General features: G+C 34.3%; 2 protein-coding genes across 2 annotated transcripts in view; both read left to right on the forward strand.

Annotated features, from left to right (window-relative positions):
• Nucleotides 1-5,173, forward strand: part of LOC125218340 (cysteine-rich receptor-like protein kinase 44) — a 9,821-nt gene extending 4,648 nt beyond the window's left edge. The window contains exons 2-9 of the mRNA XM_048119990.1: nt 1,182-1,371; nt 1,724-2,066; nt 3,037-3,159; nt 3,600-3,751; nt 3,819-4,029; nt 4,121-4,358; nt 4,622-4,781; nt 4,868-5,173. Coding sequence (XP_047975947.1) covers nt 1,182-1,371; nt 1,724-2,066; nt 3,037-3,159; nt 3,600-3,751; nt 3,819-4,029; nt 4,121-4,358; nt 4,622-4,781; nt 4,868-5,173 — 1,723 coding nt within the window. The remainder of the gene's footprint in view (nt 1-1,181; nt 1,372-1,723; nt 2,067-3,036; nt 3,160-3,599; nt 3,752-3,818; nt 4,030-4,120; nt 4,359-4,621; nt 4,782-4,867) is intronic.
• Nucleotides 5,174-9,047: 3,874 nt separating this feature from the next.
• LOC125218345 (cysteine-rich receptor-like protein kinase 6) lies at nt 9,048-16,974 on the forward strand. Its single transcript, XM_048119995.1, has 9 exons — nt 9,048-9,813; nt 12,875-13,003; nt 13,103-13,182; nt 13,749-13,860; nt 15,481-15,554; nt 15,623-15,833; nt 15,932-16,169; nt 16,425-16,584; nt 16,666-16,974. Exons 1-9 carry the CDS (start codon nt 9,048-9,050, stop codon nt 16,972-16,974), a joined length of 2,079 nt encoding a protein of 692 aa, XP_047975952.1.
• The last annotated feature ends 4,421 nt before the right edge of the window (nt 16,975-21,395 follow it).

Consider the following 21,395-nt stretch of genomic DNA (forward strand, 5'->3'; position numbering starts at 1 on the left):
CAAACACTTGTAGCTACTTCTGCCATGACAACAGAATTCGTAACTTGTTTTGGGGCATCTAGTTAATGAATATGACTGTGAAATTTTGTCACTAGGCTGCATATTGTAAGGTATTGAAAGACCACTTAAGTTATGTTGTGACAATAACTCTGCAGTATTATATTCTAAAACAACAGGAGCTTCCTGGTTGTTAAATAAAGGGTTCGGAATGGACAAATACATATAGAGCATAAGGGAATGGATTTGATGATTACAAATCCAATCATTAAGGGACTATCACCCAAGGTCTTTCATGGACATGTAGCCCAAATGGGTGTTATGTTGTTTAAGGATACTTCCTTTCAGTGGGAATAGTTTGGTTATTGCTCTATATTGTGTTTTGAACACGTAGTTATAAAACTCATGTTATTCTCTGCAGAAATAAAGTATTATGTTTTGTCTATTATTTTTTGTTTGATCTCACTTTGGGAGGACCAGTTGGAAATAGACATGTATTATCACCTTGCATGAAATTTCCATGCTACACTTCATAAATGATCTGTTGTTGATTATATTTGCATATGTGATTACTGATGGGTTTAATCATGAAAAAATATGGTGACTGCCCCTTTAGTCCTATGTCGATATGGTTGATGATAAGATTGTTCGGAAATACACTATGTGATAGCACTTTTGAGCGCTCATTCGGTTTGTACACATTTATTTGGTGTCATGTGTTGCCCAAGTGGGAGATTGTTAGAATTTTGGGCTTCCACATGACTAATTTAATGTGTATGGCTATCTTTCAGTTGCCCAATTAAAGTGATCCAATAAAGATTAAAGTTTGGGCTAAAGTGTATTTATTTGTTATGGAAATAAGTGTAGATACCATAAAGTGATTTTCTATTTGATGAGGGACCGAATAGAAAATAAAGGGGTTTATATTTAATATAAATATAAGCTAGGGTTATGGTCCCCAGACGTCAGAAGAACATTCAATATCTCTGTATTCTCCCGGCAGACTATTGCAAAGAATGTCTCTGATCGTTTGGAAGATCCATAGCCGCTGCAAAGCAATTCCGCCGTTCAATTCATTATGAATCAAGGTACGCTTCCGCTCTACAGTTTATCTCCTTCTCCGTTGTTCTCGGTTAATCATCATAGAGAGCTTTATGTAATTGTTCATTCAATTATTCCAACAGCACCTGCCTCCGAGAAGCCGTCCCAGAGCTTCTCCGGTTGTGCCCCAACCGAAGACAGGACATCCTGTTCAAAGACACATGCACGCTGCGCTACTCCGACGAGTCTCTTGTTGACGGCGCCGGATCTGACAGTTTCCCTATCACTGCCAAGAGTATCCGGACTGCAAGTGATCCCGAGCATTTCAACCAGGTGATACAAAATTGAATGTGGAAAATAAAAGACTAATGCAGAAAATAAAAGATTTCTAGATACTATTCCTTTATTTAGCAAAGGCATGACATTAATCCAAACATACTCCGCTACAGTCCTATTTCACTTTTACCGCAAATGATAAGTAGTTTCACATTCCACCAACTTATCGCACTCACATTTTATTATAAGACTAATATCTATATATATATGGGACCCACATTCCACTACCTTATTTAATTCACATTTCTTAAAACTCGTGCTCCAACCAAATATGACTCTTATTGTCGAACGGAGGAAGTATATACTTCTATCTTGTTGTGATGATTTGAGTGTATCTTCCAAATACCAGAATCTATGGGGGCTGCTAGGGTATCTCCGCGCTCAGGCGGGTGCAGGAGGGCAGTTGATGAAGCTGGCAGCGGGGAATGAGACAGGGTCGAGTTCTCAGACCATATTCGCGCTGGTGCAGTGCGTGCCTGATCTGTCAGAAGAGGGCTGCAACCGTTGTTTGATCAACTCGGAGCAAAATGCGTGTTGTGATAGCAACACGGGGATGAGACTGTATATGCCCGCCTGTTTTATTCAATATGAGGTGCTACCCTTTTACAATATCACTCGGATCGAAGAAGTGCGAGCGATCATATCGCATCTCCCTCCTCCGGCGCCGCCACCACCATCACCGCCTCCGCCTGGTAATACATGTTCTCCTTGTCCACAAGCCTATCACCATATTTATTTTCTGCAAATCTCATAGTCTAGATAGCATTTTTATAATTAAATCAATCAGTGAAAAGTAGTAAATGAGACGTGTTTTTTTTTTTTTTTTTTTTTCAGTTTTTTAATATAATTTTGGTTTTTTTAAAGATCGTTTTTTAATTTGTAGTTCGGTTTTTGTTTTGTGGTTTCTATTTTTCAAGTTCAATTCGATTTGGATTTTCCACTAAATTTGGTTTCTCGGGTTTGATTTGGGCAAAAAACGGAACCGAAACCCGAATGCTCATCCCTACAACTACTGGTTCGGATTTTAAGAAATTATTTCACTTTCTAACTTAAAGTGGCAAAAATAAACTAGTGGAATGTGAGGTTCACTTGTCAAATGAGATATTTATCTACTGCCGAAAGAACAAAAAGTGAGATATTTAATAATAGACGAAATGAGTAATTTGATAGACTTGTTAGTGCATGATGACATAGGTCTTAGGTTCAAATCTACATGGACAAAATCTTTAAATTATTTTGTTTATTTATTCATTAAAAAATTAATATACTGATAATACTTTTAAAGTGAATTGTGTTATTATATTGTTCAATTTTTTAGATTATTCTAAAAAATGTTCCCAATTTACATTTTATATCCCAAACTTTTCAAAAAATCAGATTGCGGCAGAGACATAAATGTTTGTTTTTGCTAAAATCATATGCTTGAATGGTATAAATTAGGGGAACAAAATAGGATTAACTTCATTTTACAACTATATATCCAAGTTTTGATCTAAAGTAAGCATTCCCTGGACGGTTTTAAAACTTGGGGCGGATTGTTATCCAAGTTTTGATCAATCGTATTGCATATACTATAAATTTCTAATATTTATCCTTAAAATATTTCAAAATCACGTTTAATTATTGTAACGAGTATAATAGGAATGTAAATAAATTTTGCAGGCAACCCTGATGTTGTAAAAACTATAATCATAATTCTTGTTCCCATTTTCATGGCTCTCGCTTGTGTTGGCCGTTACGTCAAAAAGAGATTCAAGAAGAAAACCGACCAATTAATATTACAAGGTAATCCATTTATTGTCTTTTATTTTATTGCACCATATAGTAGTTTGATATTGTCCATTTTGAGTGGAGCCAAACCTGCATGAATTTGTTTTAGAGTCATTCCAAAAGGCGAGTCACTCTAAAAGGCCATCGAGACATTACGGGCCCCACTCAAACTTGAGTCATCTTGGGATCGGCTCAAGCCACACCTGAGCTCTAATACAAGTTGTTAGGATCGTCAACTGCATATTAATTTTATATTGTCCATTTTAGATGGAGTTAAGCCCGCACGAATTTATTTTTAAATCACTCCAAAAGGCCTCAAACTAATTAGGTGTAGATAGCACTTATATTCTAATTCGACTTCCTTTACTCATCCAATGTGGGATGAGTTTGTAACCCAACAATATGTGTGATAAATATTGATTTCAACATAAATTTTGTTTTACTTGTTTTAATAGGATCAAATGTGGAGGAACTGGAAGATATAAGTGCAGAAGATGTAAGTGCTGAAGAATCCCTTTTATACGATTACGAAGAACTTGTAGTTGCCACAGACAATTTCTCCAGCAGAAACAAACTTGGACAAGGAGGATTTGGGGCAGTTTATAAGGTAACAATGGTATTTTTATACAAATGATTTAGAAGAATAATTTGATTTATGCATAAATTTGTTTTAGGGAAAACTTCGAAGTGGGCTACATATTGCAGTCAAAAGGTTGTCAGAAAATTCAACACAAGGAGAATTAGAGTTCAAGAACGAAGTAGTGTTAATGGCCAAGCTTGAACATAGAAATTTAGTAAGGTTGTTGGGATTCTCAGTACAAGGATCGGAGAGGCTTCTCGTCTATGAATTTGTTCAAAATGGAAGTCTAGACAACTTTATTTTTGGTAATGTCTTCCCTAATTTTTACCAATTTATAAAATTTATTACTACTAAAACTAGGTTGTAACAATATATGTATATGTGATTGATAAACAGATCCAGTGAAGCGTTTGCTTATTAGTTGGGAGAGTCGGTACATGATCATAAAGAGCATTGCCAAGGGACTTGTTTATCTGCACGAAGGGTCTCCTTTGCGTATAATTCATCGCGATCTCAAAGCAAGCAATATACTCCTAGATGGGGACAAAACCCCTAAAATCTCTGATTTTGGTTTGGCAAGATTGTTTCGAGATGATCAAACACGATCCAATACACGCAAGATCGCTGGAACCTTGTAAGTTCATTTATCATATGAAATTATTTACTTTGACAATAGAGAAATAAAATGTTCTTTTAGGGTTGTTTTCTTTGGTTACAAATTTATCACAAAAAAGGAGTTATAAGAAATGCTGAAAAAAATTGTGGTTTCCATTTTTCTTATCCAAACCCTTATGATTGTTCTATCCAATTTTGAGGGAAAGAGTAGAGAAATGGTAAAAATATAGTACATATTTCCATTCATTTAACGCACACTTAATGAAAATAAATATACTCCAGCGGATACATGGCACCAGAATATGCACAAAACGGGGATTTTTCGCTTAAATCCGACGTGTTTAGTTTTGGAGTGCTGGTGCTGGAGATTATCAGTGGACAAAGTACCTGTAATTTCAAGAATGTGGAAAATGGAGAGAACATACCGTACATGCTTAGTTATGTAAGTTAAAAAATGTTCATTGCTTGGTGTTATAGCGCCACTATTTCCCAAACCAAACTTGATAAAAAAAACCTGAGTTCTTACAGGCTTGGAGAAACTGGTTTGCGGGAAGAGCAAAGAAGTTGATGGATCCCACATTGATATCTTCCTCGACCTCTCTCCGTGATATGATGAGATGTATTCATATCGGTTTGTTGTGCGTACAAAAAAATGCAAGGGATCGACCGACCATGGCTTCTGTATTGGTAATGCTTCATAGCTTCACTAGCACTTTACCAATGCCTTTGCAACCGGCGTTTTTTGTCCCCAACAACGAGGACATGAGAAGATCTTTGGAGATCACTAAGTTATCCGAAAATGAAGCATCGATAACTGATTTATATCCACGTTAAATTGCAAAAGTAATTTTGTTGCTTCATTCATTCCTTTTACTTTGTCAATGTGATCCAAACGACGCCATGCCTAAAGCATCCACAACACGTCCAACGTAGGCCCGCCCCATCATCTCCAGGATTACGTAAAGAAACTTTATAATTGCAGTTTTTAAATTATGTAATTGAATCGAGCATATCAATAAGCTCCAATTTGGATTTTTTTTTTCTGTTTTTTCCCGAGTTGCAAAAGAAAGTCTGCATAGGCTTGAGTTATTTGTCATAAGGGCTATTGTCTTCATCTATAAATAAATAGTTTTGTGTTGGTCAGTATTTGTCTGGGCAAGAAGTAGCACAAAACATGTAAACATGGAATTTTTTGTCTTCTTCTCGTCAAAATGTTTGCATCTAATTAAAACAGAGTAAATAATTAAAATTTTAAAATAGAGTAGGAAATAGTGACCGGCAATACAATACTAGTAATAGCGAAATCTTTGACCGGTGCATCTGGTGTGAGGGCTTTGCCTTGGTTTCAAAAAATTAATTTAGTTTTCTCCAATAATTTATAGTTGTATATTATATAAATATTTCCTTTGAGGAGATATATTATAAGCAAAACCAAATTCAAAGCCGGTAGTTGTTTGATCAATGGTTGTTTACTTGTTTTACTTTACTTTTATGCATCTTATAAATTAGATAAATTTGAAACATTTATACCATAAATAACATCATTTAATTTGGGGATATTGGTATGTAAAATCATGAAATTTGGCCAAATTTTGGTATTTGCTTTGTTTGTTACTCCATTTCTCAATCCAACACAAATAAGAGATCTTCGATGAAAAATTTATTCTATATGGGCAATCGTGAAATGTTTATGATATTCTAGACCACTTTTTAAGTTCATAGTAAGTATGATAAAAAGCATAGAAATCACGTTGATTTAATAGTGCCAAGTAGGAGAAAAAAAAGGCACGTAAATTCATTGGATATAGTGATTGACCTGCTATGGGAAACAAAATGCAAAGTTTGTGATATTTTACCAATTTTAAAGTTCGTAGAAAATACCAAAATTTGGCCAAAGTTCATGATTTTTGAGACCAATATCCCTTTAATTTGTGTACGCCATTGCAGAAGAGTCCACCTACATGTCATTTAAATTTAATTTTTTTTATATAAAATTATATTCTTTTCCCATCTTATCTCCGAATTTCTGTACCAAAGTCCAAAGAGACGAATTTGCCAATGAACTTCATAAACAGTCTCCTTTAACGGCCACTCTCCATTGATGAAAGTCAGAACCAATATCTTTTAGACGAAATAATATTTTAGTGTCAAAGGTACTTATATAAAATATATATTAGTATTAATTGAGTGAGATATAAAATTGATAAATAAAGTTTTAAAATTCACACCATAAAATGATTAAATTGTATATATTTAACATGTATAGGTAAGATCAATGACAATTCATAAAATTAAGTTGAGAAATACATACCTTATCTTAACAACTTATTTGATCATTATGCTCGTTGAGGCATGTTTAGCACTATGTTTTGTTTATATATTTGGGACGAAGAAAGTACTATATAATTACTTATAGATTAATATAATTATCAATAACAAAAGATGAAATAATATAATAACATTAATAGTATATTACTCCCTCCGTTTCCTAAAAACAGAATTTTTTTTCCTTTTTGATCGGTACCCTAAAACTATAAATTCTTTCCATTTAAAGGAAATTTCTTTCTCTATAACAAGGTGAAACCATTTTCCATTAACACACTTTTCTTTATATCTTTGTCTTAATTTTTTGCATTAGTCATGCCGTTTTAAAAGTTTATATTTTTAGGAATCAAAGGAAGTATTACTATCATTAACATTGAGATATGATCAAATGAAAACTCTAAATATTGTAGAAACTCAAAACTATGATCTGTACCATTGAAAAATGTCAACAGATCACAAAAAAGCATAAACAGGAAAATGTCAATAGAATTTCAACGGTAGTCAATGATTGATGTTGTGTTCATATTGTGTTGATACTGTGTTGACATTAAAATCTTAAAATTTTACACTGTGTTGATATTGTATTAAAACCGTGTTAAAGCTGTGTTGAGGAGTTTTGAGTTTGTACAATATATAAGTTTGCATTTTATCACTACCCAACATTATTTTTAGATTCTATGATATCTTTATTTACAAATTATCACGATAGATAGGGGTGATATAGGTAAAACATTTAAGCATTAAATGACTAATTAAGTTATTAATATTACTTTTATATATTACAAAAATATTCTCCATAGATGCAAGTCCAATCAGATTGAGGTCAAGATGACATATCAAAATTCTTTTTAGATTAACATTACAGACACACTATATTATGTGAAAAAGTTCAACCCAAGCACTTCCTAATTACATGGAAAAAACTATGTTATGTGTTTGGGTGATTCCACATATTACCGTCTCCAATCATATACTACTACTAAATCTTATTTTTGGTTTAGAAAACTTCTTCAATTTTATTACAAATCCAAACTCATGTTTGCGTTTTTTAACACAACACCAATTATGGGGCTCTTATAAATAATTTGTGAGACATGTACTATAAAATGGTGCAAATTTTAAATTTGGTATATAGCGTTAGAGTCAAATTATTTTTTGGTATGACATAAACTTAAAAATCTGTTTGAATTTGGTGTAAAACCCAAAAAATTGTACAAGTTGTTTTTTACTGCTAAAATCTTTGTATAACCAAAAAATTGTACAAGTTGTTTTTTACTGCTAAAATCTTTGTATAAGTAGAAGAGGAGATATAAAGGCTAGCTCATTTGTACTTCAATGAGAAACAAAATTCTTTTGTTAACATAATTATAGTTAACCAGTCAAAACCACATCAAGTAACTATAGATGGACACTTCAGTTAAGTAAAACTCTCTCCTACCGGGATGTATAAATTATTTAACTATAATACAAATTATTAGTATTCTATGATTCGTGTAATTTAGCATATAATAATGTACATTTCATTGGCATGATACTGAAATTAATTGAAAGATTATATTGATTATTTCTCGATGAACAAGAAAAACTGTATTTGTTCAAAGCGGAAATAGAAACCGAATTTCCTCTAATATGCATGTTTCAAATCCAGACTACAATAAAAATCTGAAATGTCCTATAAGATCCTCTTCTATCAATTTTCCAATCTCTCACATAGATGTTTCTTTCACCATTATTTGACTTTTGGCTACACAGGGAGACCTACATTAATAGACTTATGTTAGTCGTATCACCAGAGTTTATCCACCGAATATGTTCAGTGACGAAAAGCTAAATTAACATCAGAATAAATCAAAACAAGATTTGTAGTACATTTCTTTGTTCCATGTTAGTGATATATTTGGTTACATACACTTTATATCCATAATATTTCAATACACTTAGCGTTGTTCGTATGTTTGGTTGATGACATTGAATCCCACAATTCAATTCTAGGTGTAGTATATGATAATTAGTCATAGCCAATTTCCTACAATTAAAATAATCTCACGATTTAATCTTAGGTTACATTTTAGTACTACTATTTTATCTAGGAACTAAATACCACCATAAATGTAACTTAAACTCTAGTTTGATCACTATATTTGGATGATTTTAAGATTGTTGTAAACATTAGTTTGGTATATGATAGTCTAAAAATCCGTGTGACAGAGCATCCGCATACAATATCTCAAAATCTTGATGTTTCAAAGTCTTCCGATCCAAAGAAAAATGAGATGCACATTCACACTCACAATAGAGATGAAGGTGCGAGCGAATTAATTTATAAGGAATCACCACCTCCTATTAATTTGATGTACATTTCCTAGCTCTCACCTAAATTAAGATGACTACCCGATCAACATGTTTCCTCTTCATTCTAGGCATCCTTACCGACGCCGTGACAGCGGCAATCTACGGCTGTTCCGGCGACAACTACACCACCAAAGGCACATACAGCACCAACCTCAACTCTCTAATCTCATCTTTTCCACCAAACATACAACACAACGGATTCTACAACGGCACAGCCGGCCAAGCCCCGGACCGAGCCTACGCCACCGCGCTCTGCAGAACCGATTTCCAGCTGGAGGAGTGCCGCACCTGCCTCCGTGAAGCCTCCCCGGAGCTTCTCCGGTTGTGCCCCAACCGAAGACAGGGCATCCTGTACAATGACGCATGCACGCTGCGCTACTCCGACGAGTCACTTGCCGACGGCGCCGGAGCTGATTCCGACTTTATTTCTGTCCGGAATGTAAATACTGTAAAGAGTCCCGATGAATTCAACCGGGAACTGCGGGAGCTGCTGAAGGATCTTCGCGGTGAGGCAGTCGCGGGAGGGCCGTTGATGAAGATCGCGGCGGGGAATGTGACAGCGGTGGATTTTCAGATAATTTTCGTGCTGGTGCAGTGCGCGCCAGATCTGTCACCGTTTGGCTGTGAAAATTGTTTGATCAGCTCTGAGCAGCAACTCTGTTGTGATAACAGCACGGAAATGGTAGTATATATGCCCGCCTGTCATCTCAAATATAGTCTCAGTTCCTTTTACAACATCACTAGGATTCAACAAGTGCGACAGATCATATCAAATCTCCCTCCTCCATCACCGCCAGGTAATACATGTTCTCATTGTCCAAAAACCTTTGCCGATATTTGATTTTTACAAGTGGAGTGTCGTAAATGTGCAAATAATGTTTCTTTTTTTAAGTTCGGTTTTAGTTTAGTGGTTTCTACTTTTCAGGTTCTGTTCGGTTTGAATTTTCCACTAAATTTGGTTTCTTGGATTTAGTTTGGGCAAAAAATGGAACCAAAACTCGAATGCTCACCTCTATTGGTTTCGGTTTTAAGAAATTATTTCACTTTCTAACTTAGAGCATCTCCGGTGGTAGACTTCCCACTAGGACTTCCGACAAAAACTTCCTGCCACGTCATCACTAGAACTTCCCCTGCACTAGGACTTCCCGCAATAAATTTAAATTCACAATTATTCAATTTACGGAATTAAAATTTTGACACGAATACGAACGGGGAAATGCGAATATTTCATTAAAAAAAACATACATTATTCGAAAAAAAAAATAATTACATAGTCAATAAAAAAAATTAACCACATCAACGTCCATCCCTCCGCGTCTAAACCTTTTCGATGATATCCTCCTGAAGTCGAATATGGGCATCTCTTTGCCGCATGTCGGCAAATGCGCGCAACCGCTCAACCTCTCCATGAGGTACCCCCATGTTCACATTCGCGCTGGCCACGCCGTGGCTTGGACCGGCACCCGTATCATCTTCGTTGGTCCACTGAGTCATTTCGTCACCTTCACTTTCGACAATCATGTTGTGCAAAATGATACATGCGTACATGATGTCGCCGATGTTGGGAATATACCACATCCGTGAAGGACCCTTCACCATCGTCCATCGACTCTGGAGCACACCAAATGCCCGCTCAACATCCTTGTGCGCTGCCTCCTGACGGCTCGCAAAGTAGGACTTCTTTTGTCCGATCGGATGCTTGATCGTCTTCACAAAGACGGGCCAGTTTGGGTATATCACATCCGCCAAATAGTATCCCATATTGTGCTGGTTGTCGTTGGCAACGAAACTGATGGCGGGACCAACGCCATTGCACTGATCGTTGAAAAGGGGCGACGACTGGAGGACGTTGATGTCGTTGTTCGACCCGGCGACTCCAAAATAAGCATGCCATATCCCCAGCCGGAGCCGGTAGTTAGCTACAACTTCAAAGATCATCGTGGGATGCTTGGCTTTGAAGCCGGAAGTGTGCATCCCCTTCCAGGCGGCGGGGCAGTTCTTCCACTCCCAATGCATACAATCTATGCTGCCCAACATCCCAGGGAACCCGTGCATATTTATCAGCTGCTGGCAGTCTTCGGGGCTCGGACTCCGAAGATAGCGATCCCCGAATATCTCTCTAACGCCAAAGTGCAAAAATTCTGCAGACACTCGACGGCTGACGACTCGCCAATGTGGAGGTACTCGTCGAACATGTCGGCCGGGCCTCCGTATGCCAGCTTGCTTGATTGCGGCAGTGCACTTCTGTAAGGGCGTGTGTCCGGGTTTGCCAGCCGCATCCTCCCTGGTCCTGAAATACCCGTATCTTCTCTCTAAAGCACCCACGATATGCATAAACAGCGGACGATGCATCCTAAAACGTCACCGGAATAAGCATCCCCAAAACGCGGCTGTGGAGCGAAGTAGTCCTGATACAACCGAATATGTGCAGCAATGTGGTCCTGGGGTACATGATGTCGCCGATGGATCGACCGATGTACCGCCGCCTGCTGCTGCCTCTGCCGTAGCAATCGATCAATCGCCCCTTCCACAGCGACATCTAATTCATTCTCACTATCACTATGATTAGCGCCCCCACCACTACCACCCCGCACGGCTACTAGCCATTCTAGATATACTTGAAAATAGAGTTTAGAGAGAGAAACTTGTCAACACAAGTGGTGTGAATGAAATGAAGTTCAACGAGCCGTATTTATAGAGTTTTAAAAAAAAATTGAATTTTAACTCGGACGTCCGACTGACGCCACAATAGCGGACGTCCGGTCGGACGTCGCGCGGATATCCGAGGATATCCGACATCCTCACGGGACGTCCGTGTCCGACCTTTTCCTTCACAACGGCGGAGGTCCGGTCGGACTTCCGCGACGTCCGATCGGGACGTCCGCCGGTGGAGATGCTCTGAGGTCCACTTGTCACATGAGATATTTATCAGCAGATGAAAGAAAAAAAAAATAGATTTAATAATAGCCGAAATGAGTAATTTGATAGAGTTGTTAGTGCATAATAGGTCTTAGGTTCAAATCTACTTGGAAAAATCTTTAAATTATTTTATTTTTTATTCATTAAAAAATTAATATACTGATAATACTTTTAAAGTGAATTGTGTTACTATATATGTTGTTCAAAATTTTAAGACAATTCTACAAAATGTTCCCAATTTACATTTTCTATCCCAAACTTTTCAAAAAATCAGATTGTGTTAAGACACATAAATGTTTGTTTTTTTTAATACTTGGCTCAATTACTCCATCCTGTAACAATTAAGTGTCTCATATTTGATCGTGGCGAGTTTTAAGAAATTGTTTGACTTTATAAATAATAATGTGTGAAAAGAGTTAGTGGAATATGCACTGTACTTTTATATACTCCCTCCATCGCATAAAAGATGTCACACTTGTGGGACGCCACGAGATTTTAGGAGGTTTTGTTTTGTGTGTTAAATGGAGAAAGAAAATATAATTTTTATATTCATGTGAGAGAGAACTTTTTTCAAAAAAAGAAATGTGACATCTTTTATGGGACAAACAAAAAAGGAAAGTATGATATCTTTTGTGGGACAGAAGGAGTATTAGTTTTATAATAATTGTAAGTAGAATGGATTAATAAAATGTGGGGTTCACTTACTAAAATTAGGAAGAGTGAAATGAGACACATATATATAGGACGTTTAACGGGGATTGGAGTAAACAAAACAGTATCTGCGGAAGAAAAAACAAAGGAAATATGAACCAAGTGATCACTTATAAAGAGAATATACCATGAGTGTGTATATATTGGCCTTGTTTGTTAATTAGTACTTAATCATGATAAAGGTCTTAGGTTCAAGTCTATTGTGAGAGTAACTTTTAAATTTTGCAGGCAACGGTGATGTTGTAAAGACTATAAGCATCATTCTTGTTCCCATTTTCATGGCTCTGCTTCTCGTTTGTGTTGGTCGATACGTCAGAAAGAGGTTCAACAAGAAATCCAACCAATTAATATTACATGGTAATAATCCAATTATTCTCTTTCGTTTTACTGCACCATGTGATAAATATTGATTTCAACATAGATTTTTATTTACATGTATTATCTTTTTTGTAACAGGATCATATCTGGAGGAACTGGAAGATGTAACAAGTATTGTCAGTGCTGAAGAATCCCTTTTATACGATTACGAAGACCTTGTAGCTGCCACAGACAACTTCTCCATCTATCAATATATAAAGTGAGAGTTGTGGAGAAAATTGCAAAAATGCCATTCAAGGTGGTTTTGGTGGGAAACATTATTTTATGCGTGTAGTAGCATAGGTTAAAATTTCAGAGCATATTGTAAAATCAATTTTGTCAATATATGAGTTGTGTGTATATCTATTACCGAGAAAATCATGGGATTTATCTTCCCAAAAAATGTTGCCTGTAATCTGTACATATAGAGTTGCATGCATATCTATCTATTATCGAGAAAGCATAGCATTGGCATCAGATTTTGGGAGGTACAATAATTTATTTCCTTTCACTGTTTATCTTCCCAAAAATTATACTGAGATTCAAAATATTTTTTAAATCAACTATATGTTGGCTTACATTGGAAGTCTGTTCGAACTTTAAACCACTATAAATACCAGATACAAAATGCGTTTTCTGTGAATTGAGTACAATACATTTTGTGCTATTTTCTCTCTTGAATCTATGAGCTTTGATATTCATGATATTTCTTAGAGATTCTGATTTTCTGATTTCAGCATAGCAGGGGTCTTGGAATCCGGCGGCATTTGGCCGAGAGAAAGTGAGGGATGGGGAGGAAAGTGAGGAAGGAGAGAGATTTTGTTTAAAGATCCGATCTTTTCCCGCTCCTGCTGGAGGTACTGTGTCTTGCTGCGGCGTGGAGACTGTGGGTTCTAACGATTAGAGATAAGGAAATGAGTGAATGGAGGGAAGCGCAGGTGATGCGGCTGTGCTGGCGAGGCGCCACTTTGGGGTTAAGTGTATTAGTTGTAGAAGAAGATTGTATGTATACGTAATACGCTAGCATATTAGTGTATTAAATTTTAGAAGTGAATTTCTTTTTTATTAGATAGAACTATTATTGAGTTTTAGTTATGACTTTTAATATGTTGTTGTCTTTACATTTTACAATTAATTTTTATAAGTATATTAATTTAAGTTAAAATGTTGAAAACTCCAATTGAATCTATGATCAGTTCAAATACTCCGTATAATTATTCTATTTAATCAGAGATTATTTGAAATCTCAAATTATTCAATTAAAACTAAAATATTCCTTAAAATTTGGGATTCCAATCATTTTATATTCAATTGAACAACTAAGAATTTCGATTTTATCGCAATTCATATTAATCAATCATATTTCCAATTTATTGCAAATGATACAATAAATCTTCAATTGATCAATTAGAACTTCAATTAACCAAATTTCAGTTTAATTAATTAATTAATTAATTAATTTTATTTTATGATTGAACACTTAAATTTTTTTTTTCAATATATTCTTTTAGTTTGAATTGTTAATATTCCCTCCGTCCCACTTTAGAAGTCTCAGTTGAGTTCGGCATGGGTATTAAGAAGTGTAAATGAAAGTTGGTGAATAAGATAGTGAAATGTGGGTCCTACTATTTTATAAGTATTAGTTTTTATAATAAAATGTGAGTGAAAAAAAAGTTAATGGAATGTGGGACCTAATACCATTTATGGAATATTCCAACCGGGACTATCAGCAGTGGCGCACGCAGAAATATTTATCGATAGGGGCTGGAATTTCTAAATTTTATTTTAGAGTATATATTTGAGTAATGTCGATAATTTGTAGGGGCTTTTACACTATAATTTACACCAAATTTGAATAAATTTTAAAAACAATTAATAGAAAAAAGTAAAAAAAAAATATTCATTGAGGACTTAAGCCCCTCCCCCACTATACTTGGGTCCACCCATGACTATCAGGATAATTGCAGTGCATAAGTGACAACATCCTTTTATATCTTGGACTTCATTATCCACTTCTATTCACGTATGGAGAGGATGACTATAGAGAAGATATTGGTTTTTTTTTTCTATTTTACTGCTTCTTCTTCAAGCTATAGAAAGAGAGTTAAGTCTGAAAGATTTTTTTGCATATCGCTTGCATGAAAGAATTGGTGAGAGTGTTTTGTTATTTTGTATTTGCAGCGATTATTCCAACAATTTGTTATTCAAATCCCACACATTGCCTATTTTTTTCTTTTTTTATACCTTACTCTAATTAACAAATATTTACTTTTATATTTTACTCTAATTAACAAATATATTTTTCTTCATTAATCTCACAAATTAAAATATATTGAATTGTGCGTCGAATATGTATCTTTCTCTCAAAAGTCCAATAAAAACCAATATGGAGTACTTTTTAATGTGAACGTAACTATATTAATTTATATTTCTTTTCAATTATTAACAATTCGTTCTCATTAGTTAAAAATCATAAGGCCCGTGCATAGCACGAGTGTTAATACTAGTTAGTAACAAACTTGGACAAGGAGGATTTGGTGCAGTTTATAAGGTACTAACATATGGTACTATTTTATACTACTAAATGATTTGGTAGAATGATTTGATTTATGCATGTAGGGAAAACTTCAAAGTGGCCAACAAATTGCAGTCAAAAGGTTGTCAACAAATTCAAGCCAAGGAGAATTAGAGTTCAAGAATGAAGTAGTGTTAATAATCAAGCTTCAACATAGAAATTTGGTAAGGTTGTTGGGATTCTCAATACAAGGATTGGAGAGGCTTCTAGTCTATGAATTTGTTCAAAATGGAAGTCTAGACTGCTTTATTTTTGGTAATGTCTTCCTTTATTTTTACCGGTTTATAAAATTTATTACTAGAAACTGGGCTATAACAACTATAACAGTGTATGTATATGTGATTACTAAACAGATCCAGTTAAGCGTTTGCTTATTAGTTGGGAGAGTCGGTACAAGATCATAAAGGGCATTGCCAAGGGACTTGTTTATCTGCATGAAGGGTCCCCTCTGCGTATAATTCATCGTGATCTCAAAGCGAGCAATGTACTCCTAGATGGGGACAAAAACCCTATGATCTCAGATTTTGGTATGGCGAGATTGTTTCGAGATGATCAAACACGATCCAATACACACAGGATCGTGGGAACCTAGTAAGTTCATTTACCCTATCAAATGGAGTAGTATTTACTTAGATAATAGAGGAATAAAATGTTCTTTTAGGGTTCATTTTCTTTGATTACAAATTTATCGGAAAAGAGGAGTGATAAGAAATGTTGGTTCCCACTTTCTTATCCCAACCCTTATAATTGTTCTATCCTATTTTGGGGGAAAGAGTAGAGAAATGGTGAAAATATATAGTTTCCATTTATTTACTTAATGGAATTAAATATGGGTATATTTGACAGTGGATACATGGCACCAGAATATGCACAGAACGGGGATTTCTCGATTAAATCCGATGTGTTTAGCTTCGGAGTGCTGGTGCTGGAGATTATCTGTGGACAAAGTACCAGTAGTTTCAAAAATGTGGAAAATGGAGAGGACATACCATACATGCTTAGTTATGTAAGTTAAAAATGTTTCATTGATTATTGTTACAGCAATATTTTTTCCCGCACACTTGATAAAAATCATGAGTTCTTACAGGTTTGGAAAAACTGGTTTGCGGGAAGTGCAAACAAGTTTATCGACCCCACATTGATGTCTTCTTCGACCTCTCTCCGTGATATGATGAGATGTATTCATATCGGTTTGTTGTGCGTTCAGAAAAATGCAAGGGATCGACCGACCATGGCTTCTGTTTTGGTAATGCTTCATAGCTCCACTACGATTTTTCCAATGCCTCTGAAGCCGGCATTTTTCGTCCCAGGTGACGAGGAGCACATGAGAAGATCCTCGGAGATCAAAGAGTTATCCAGAAATGAAGCATCGATAACTGATTTATATCCGCGTTAAATTATGCAATGCAAAGTGTTTCAAAAGTAACTTTCATTTGTTGCTTCGTTCATTCCTTTTACTTTGTGAATGTGATTCGGACGACAACAAATGTAATAATTGCAGTTATTTAAATTATGTAATTATGTCGAGCATATCTATAAGCTCTAATTTGATTTTTCTTTGTCGGTTCTTTTCCAAATTGCAAAAGACAGTATGCAAAGGCTTGAGATATTCATAGAAAGGGCTATGTCTATCTGTCTTCATATATATATATAGTTTTATGTTATTTGTTCTGTTCATTCCTAATTCTCTACAGACACTAAAATATTAATCTAAGCCGTATAAAGCAGCGCTGCCTATCGCGATACAGCCACCCTTAAGCCGCCTCCTTTCGCAGCCAGTCTCCCATAGTCTGATGTTCAAAACAGATGGTAATAGAAATATCGTTATAATCTGCTCACATTTAACAACAGACAGTTTCTTAATTGCGTCATCAATGAATTACTTAGAAAACCATATGTATCATAATTTAGCTTGCCATTATATGACGCTCTGAAGATATTATAATTGTGTGTTAAATCATTTTTTGGGCTGGCGTTATTTGTCTTCTCATCTATATGTCATAGATATGCATATGAATGAACAAAGCCATAGCAAGCTCGTTCGATCGAGAGCTAATTCATCACTATGGGTGTCTAGCTACATTAATACATGCATATTAATTTCATGTGAATCTATGTCTTAATAACTTACATAGTAACTACTTCACACAACTAAAGCTTATCTATCTATTGAAAAGGGGGTTATTAGATGCAATAATTTAGATTAATTTGTGAGAAATTAATTAAAACTTATGTTGCTGGTTGTGCTAGCATATGATACGGTTATATTATTAAATTATCATATATCTCTATTATTTAGTCGATTAGTATTAGTATTATCATATCTTTCTATATATTGTTTTCTTGTTCTCTAAGTCAGGATAGTCTTATAAATAGAGAAATTTCGGAATATGAGATTCATTTCGCTGACCTTAAATTTAGGATTTCAATTCGCGGACCTTTCGTAATATGGGATCGAGGCATGCGAATTTTTCAGAAGAGGGATTTTTGTTTTTTCATCTTCTTTTTTAATTATTTTCTCACAAAATATATATTGACCAAACTACCCATTTATTAAATTTAACATATCTCCCTAGTTCCCCCAAACTCACGTTTGCCTTTCGAGAAGCCAAGAATCAAGTGAGTATTTCTACTTTCCACAACATCAAGTAATATTAACAATTAGATAGTAATTAAGTAGATTTCGAATTTGAAAACTAACCCTACTGATATGTAAGGATATAGTGTTGTTGCTCAGTTTCTTTCTGCTGCTTAATCAAAAAACAATAATATATGTATATGCAGATAAATAACAACAATATATAGTTTAAAGGCACATACAAATACATACAATAAGATGAGGGTGGGGAATGAAGGGGAGAGAGAAGGCGAAGGAGAGGATGTTATGGGCGAGCTTGAGGTTCAAAATTGGGGTTTCATTATCAAGATTAACGATTAGCATAGGGAAGATGAAAAAAACGATTACAAAAAGAAATCTTATGTGGGATATTATGGTCAATTCATACATTTTGTGAGGGATTTAATTAAAAAAAGAAGAGAAAAAAAGAGAAAAAAGAAAAAAACCTTCATTCTAAACATATCGCATGTCTCGATCCCATATTACGAAAGGTCCGCGAATTGAATCCTAAATTTCGAAAGGTCAGCGAAATTAATCCCATACTCCGAAATTTCTCCTTATGAATATGATACATTGTATTCTTCTCAATCAATTAGAAATACAATTATCCTTATTTTTTTTCACGCTTTTATTTCAATTTTGTGCTGTTCTTGGTTTGATTGGCGGACAAAGCTCTCGCGACTACTTGTGACGGTGGAATCTTGTTAAAGGAAATAATTAACCCTTAACTGCATACGTATTATTTCCTTCAACAAGAAGATTGTCCGTATAATTCTATAGACTATTTACTGCTAATGTGCCCATCGTATTGAATTTACACAAATAAATCAAATAATTACTTCTTTGGGCAAAAAGTAGCGTAAAACAAATATACATGGAATTTTTTGACTTATTCTCGTCAAAATATTTGCATATAATTAAAAGAGAGTAAATAATTAAAACGTAGGACATCGTTCCCTATAGAGACCGGCAACAAAATATTATATTGCGAAATCTTTGACCAGAGCATCTGGTGCGAGGGCTATGCCTTGGTTTCTCTGGAATGCCAATGGTTCTACTTAAAAAATTAATTTAGTTTTCTAGAATAATAAATAGTAGTACATTATAAATATTAGATTTGAGGGTACTCTATTAGAGTATTAGCAAACCAAAATCAAAGCGATATTTGTTTGATCAATAGGTGTTTTATGTTTCACCAATCACGAGCCACAATATGAACAAAATAAACTGGAGTGTTACAGCACGGTCGGTTTTCTCTAATTTTATTTTGAATAATTAAATAAATCTTATTGAGTTTTATATTAAAAATTCTGATGGAAATCCTAATTAATCTCTTTGTTTCTATAGATTATTAATCGATCAATGTGTAATTAATAATTCATATATTCAGTTTTTGAGAACGAAAATTGAGATAATATAACTTACTAGGAGTACTTAATAAAATCGTTGATGAGCTTGATTTTACTTTAAATTAAGGTATGATAAATTTTAGATAGAGATATATTTGACATGATTTATTACCTAATTGCGGTGTCATATTCGGTTGGAGTCTATTCTAATAAGAAAACAAACACTTGCATGTGCTAAAGCTCTTAAGCACTTTTCCGTAGGCTCCATTGATAAGAACAAGACTCATCCAAATCCAAATAGCTGCTTATATATGATAAAATAAAACAGATAATTCATTCTGAGGTCGTGATTCAACATCACATATTTTATGAGTATAATACATAAGCAAATATATACTACTCCGTAACGACTTACATTGTATTCCTTGCTTATTAATAAACGATTTTGCCCATATATACAGATTACTGTTAGATTGTTTAATGGATTTTGATTCGTCAAACAAATGCTCCTACTTGAAATAGAATAAATTATACTCCCTGTAAACGAAGCATGTCATATATTTATAATTTTATGGATTAGAAAATGACAGTTGCGTAAATATTTTGATAAGAAAAATTCATTTAAATACTAATGTGTGATACATCTATAATATTATGTATTAGAAAATTAATTGCGCAATTATTAGGATAAGAAAAGATCATTTAAATACTAAAGTCAATTTTAATTTTAATGCTAAAAAGTTAAAATAAAATCATTTTTTTGAAAAAAAAAAGTACGGCGTCATTTTATAGTTATTTGAGTCTAATAAGAGATTAACACTACTATAATATACTCTCAGTTAGCAAAAGAAAGTAAAATAATACTATATTCTGCCAAATAATATGGAAATAACACACATTTTTAGTGTAAATGAATAAAAGTCGACTTAATAATTTTTTTAAAAAATTCATTAAAGAAATTTATTCATCGCATGTTTAAAATCTTACCGTAATTTACATTGTTACCGATTATCTTTGTAAAATCGTGTATCCTTTTGCTACAGGATTTCTGTAATTAAATATCGTATAACAATGAAGATACATGCGATGTCCAAATATTACAAAATATTATACTGATGTATCTTACATTGTTACGCGATGTATTTACCAATTATACATTTTATAAAAAATGTACTCATTTTACATTTTTTTTTTAGTAATTCTTAGTAAGTGGAATGTACACTCCACTAAATAATTATACTCACATATCATTATAAAACAAATAGTAGTAGTATTATATTATAACATCCCTATTCTACTTCTTTACGTTTTGCTATAATGGATGTTGCTTCTATTAATATGAAAAGTATTGCAACCATTGGTGTGGACATGCTCGAGATTTTTTTTTTTCATAATCAAGTTATGAGTCGGACAATTCTTCATTAATTAAATTGGAAAAGGTGTACGTACTTTGTAAACTACTAAAACATGCTAACAGAATTTTACATCTCAGTCGTACTTTTAATATAAAAGTATAAGTATTAATTAAGTCAAAGTATAACATCTCGTTAAAGAATATAATTGAAAATATAAAATCAAACATAAGAAAAATGAGTTCTCTTCCTTTGACAATCAAAACACACGTTAGTCTAAATTCCAATTTGCACGCATGTTACCACGTAATTAAAACCACCTTTATTTCTTAGATATCTACACATCACAATTTTCAATAGAACCCCAACATATTATTTTAGTTAATCGGAATACTCCGTGACCAATACATACAAATACAAAAGGTTAAATGAGTCGTATTATGTTAAGAGTAATTGAGTAAAATAAAATAAAAAGAAAAATAAAAAAAGAAAAAGAAAA

This window comes from Salvia hispanica, chromosome 4 (assembly GCF_023119035.1).
Source record: "Salvia hispanica cultivar TCC Black 2014 chromosome 4, UniMelb_Shisp_WGS_1.0, whole genome shotgun sequence".
Lineage (NCBI taxonomy): Eukaryota > Viridiplantae > Streptophyta > Magnoliopsida > Lamiales > Lamiaceae > Salvia > Salvia hispanica.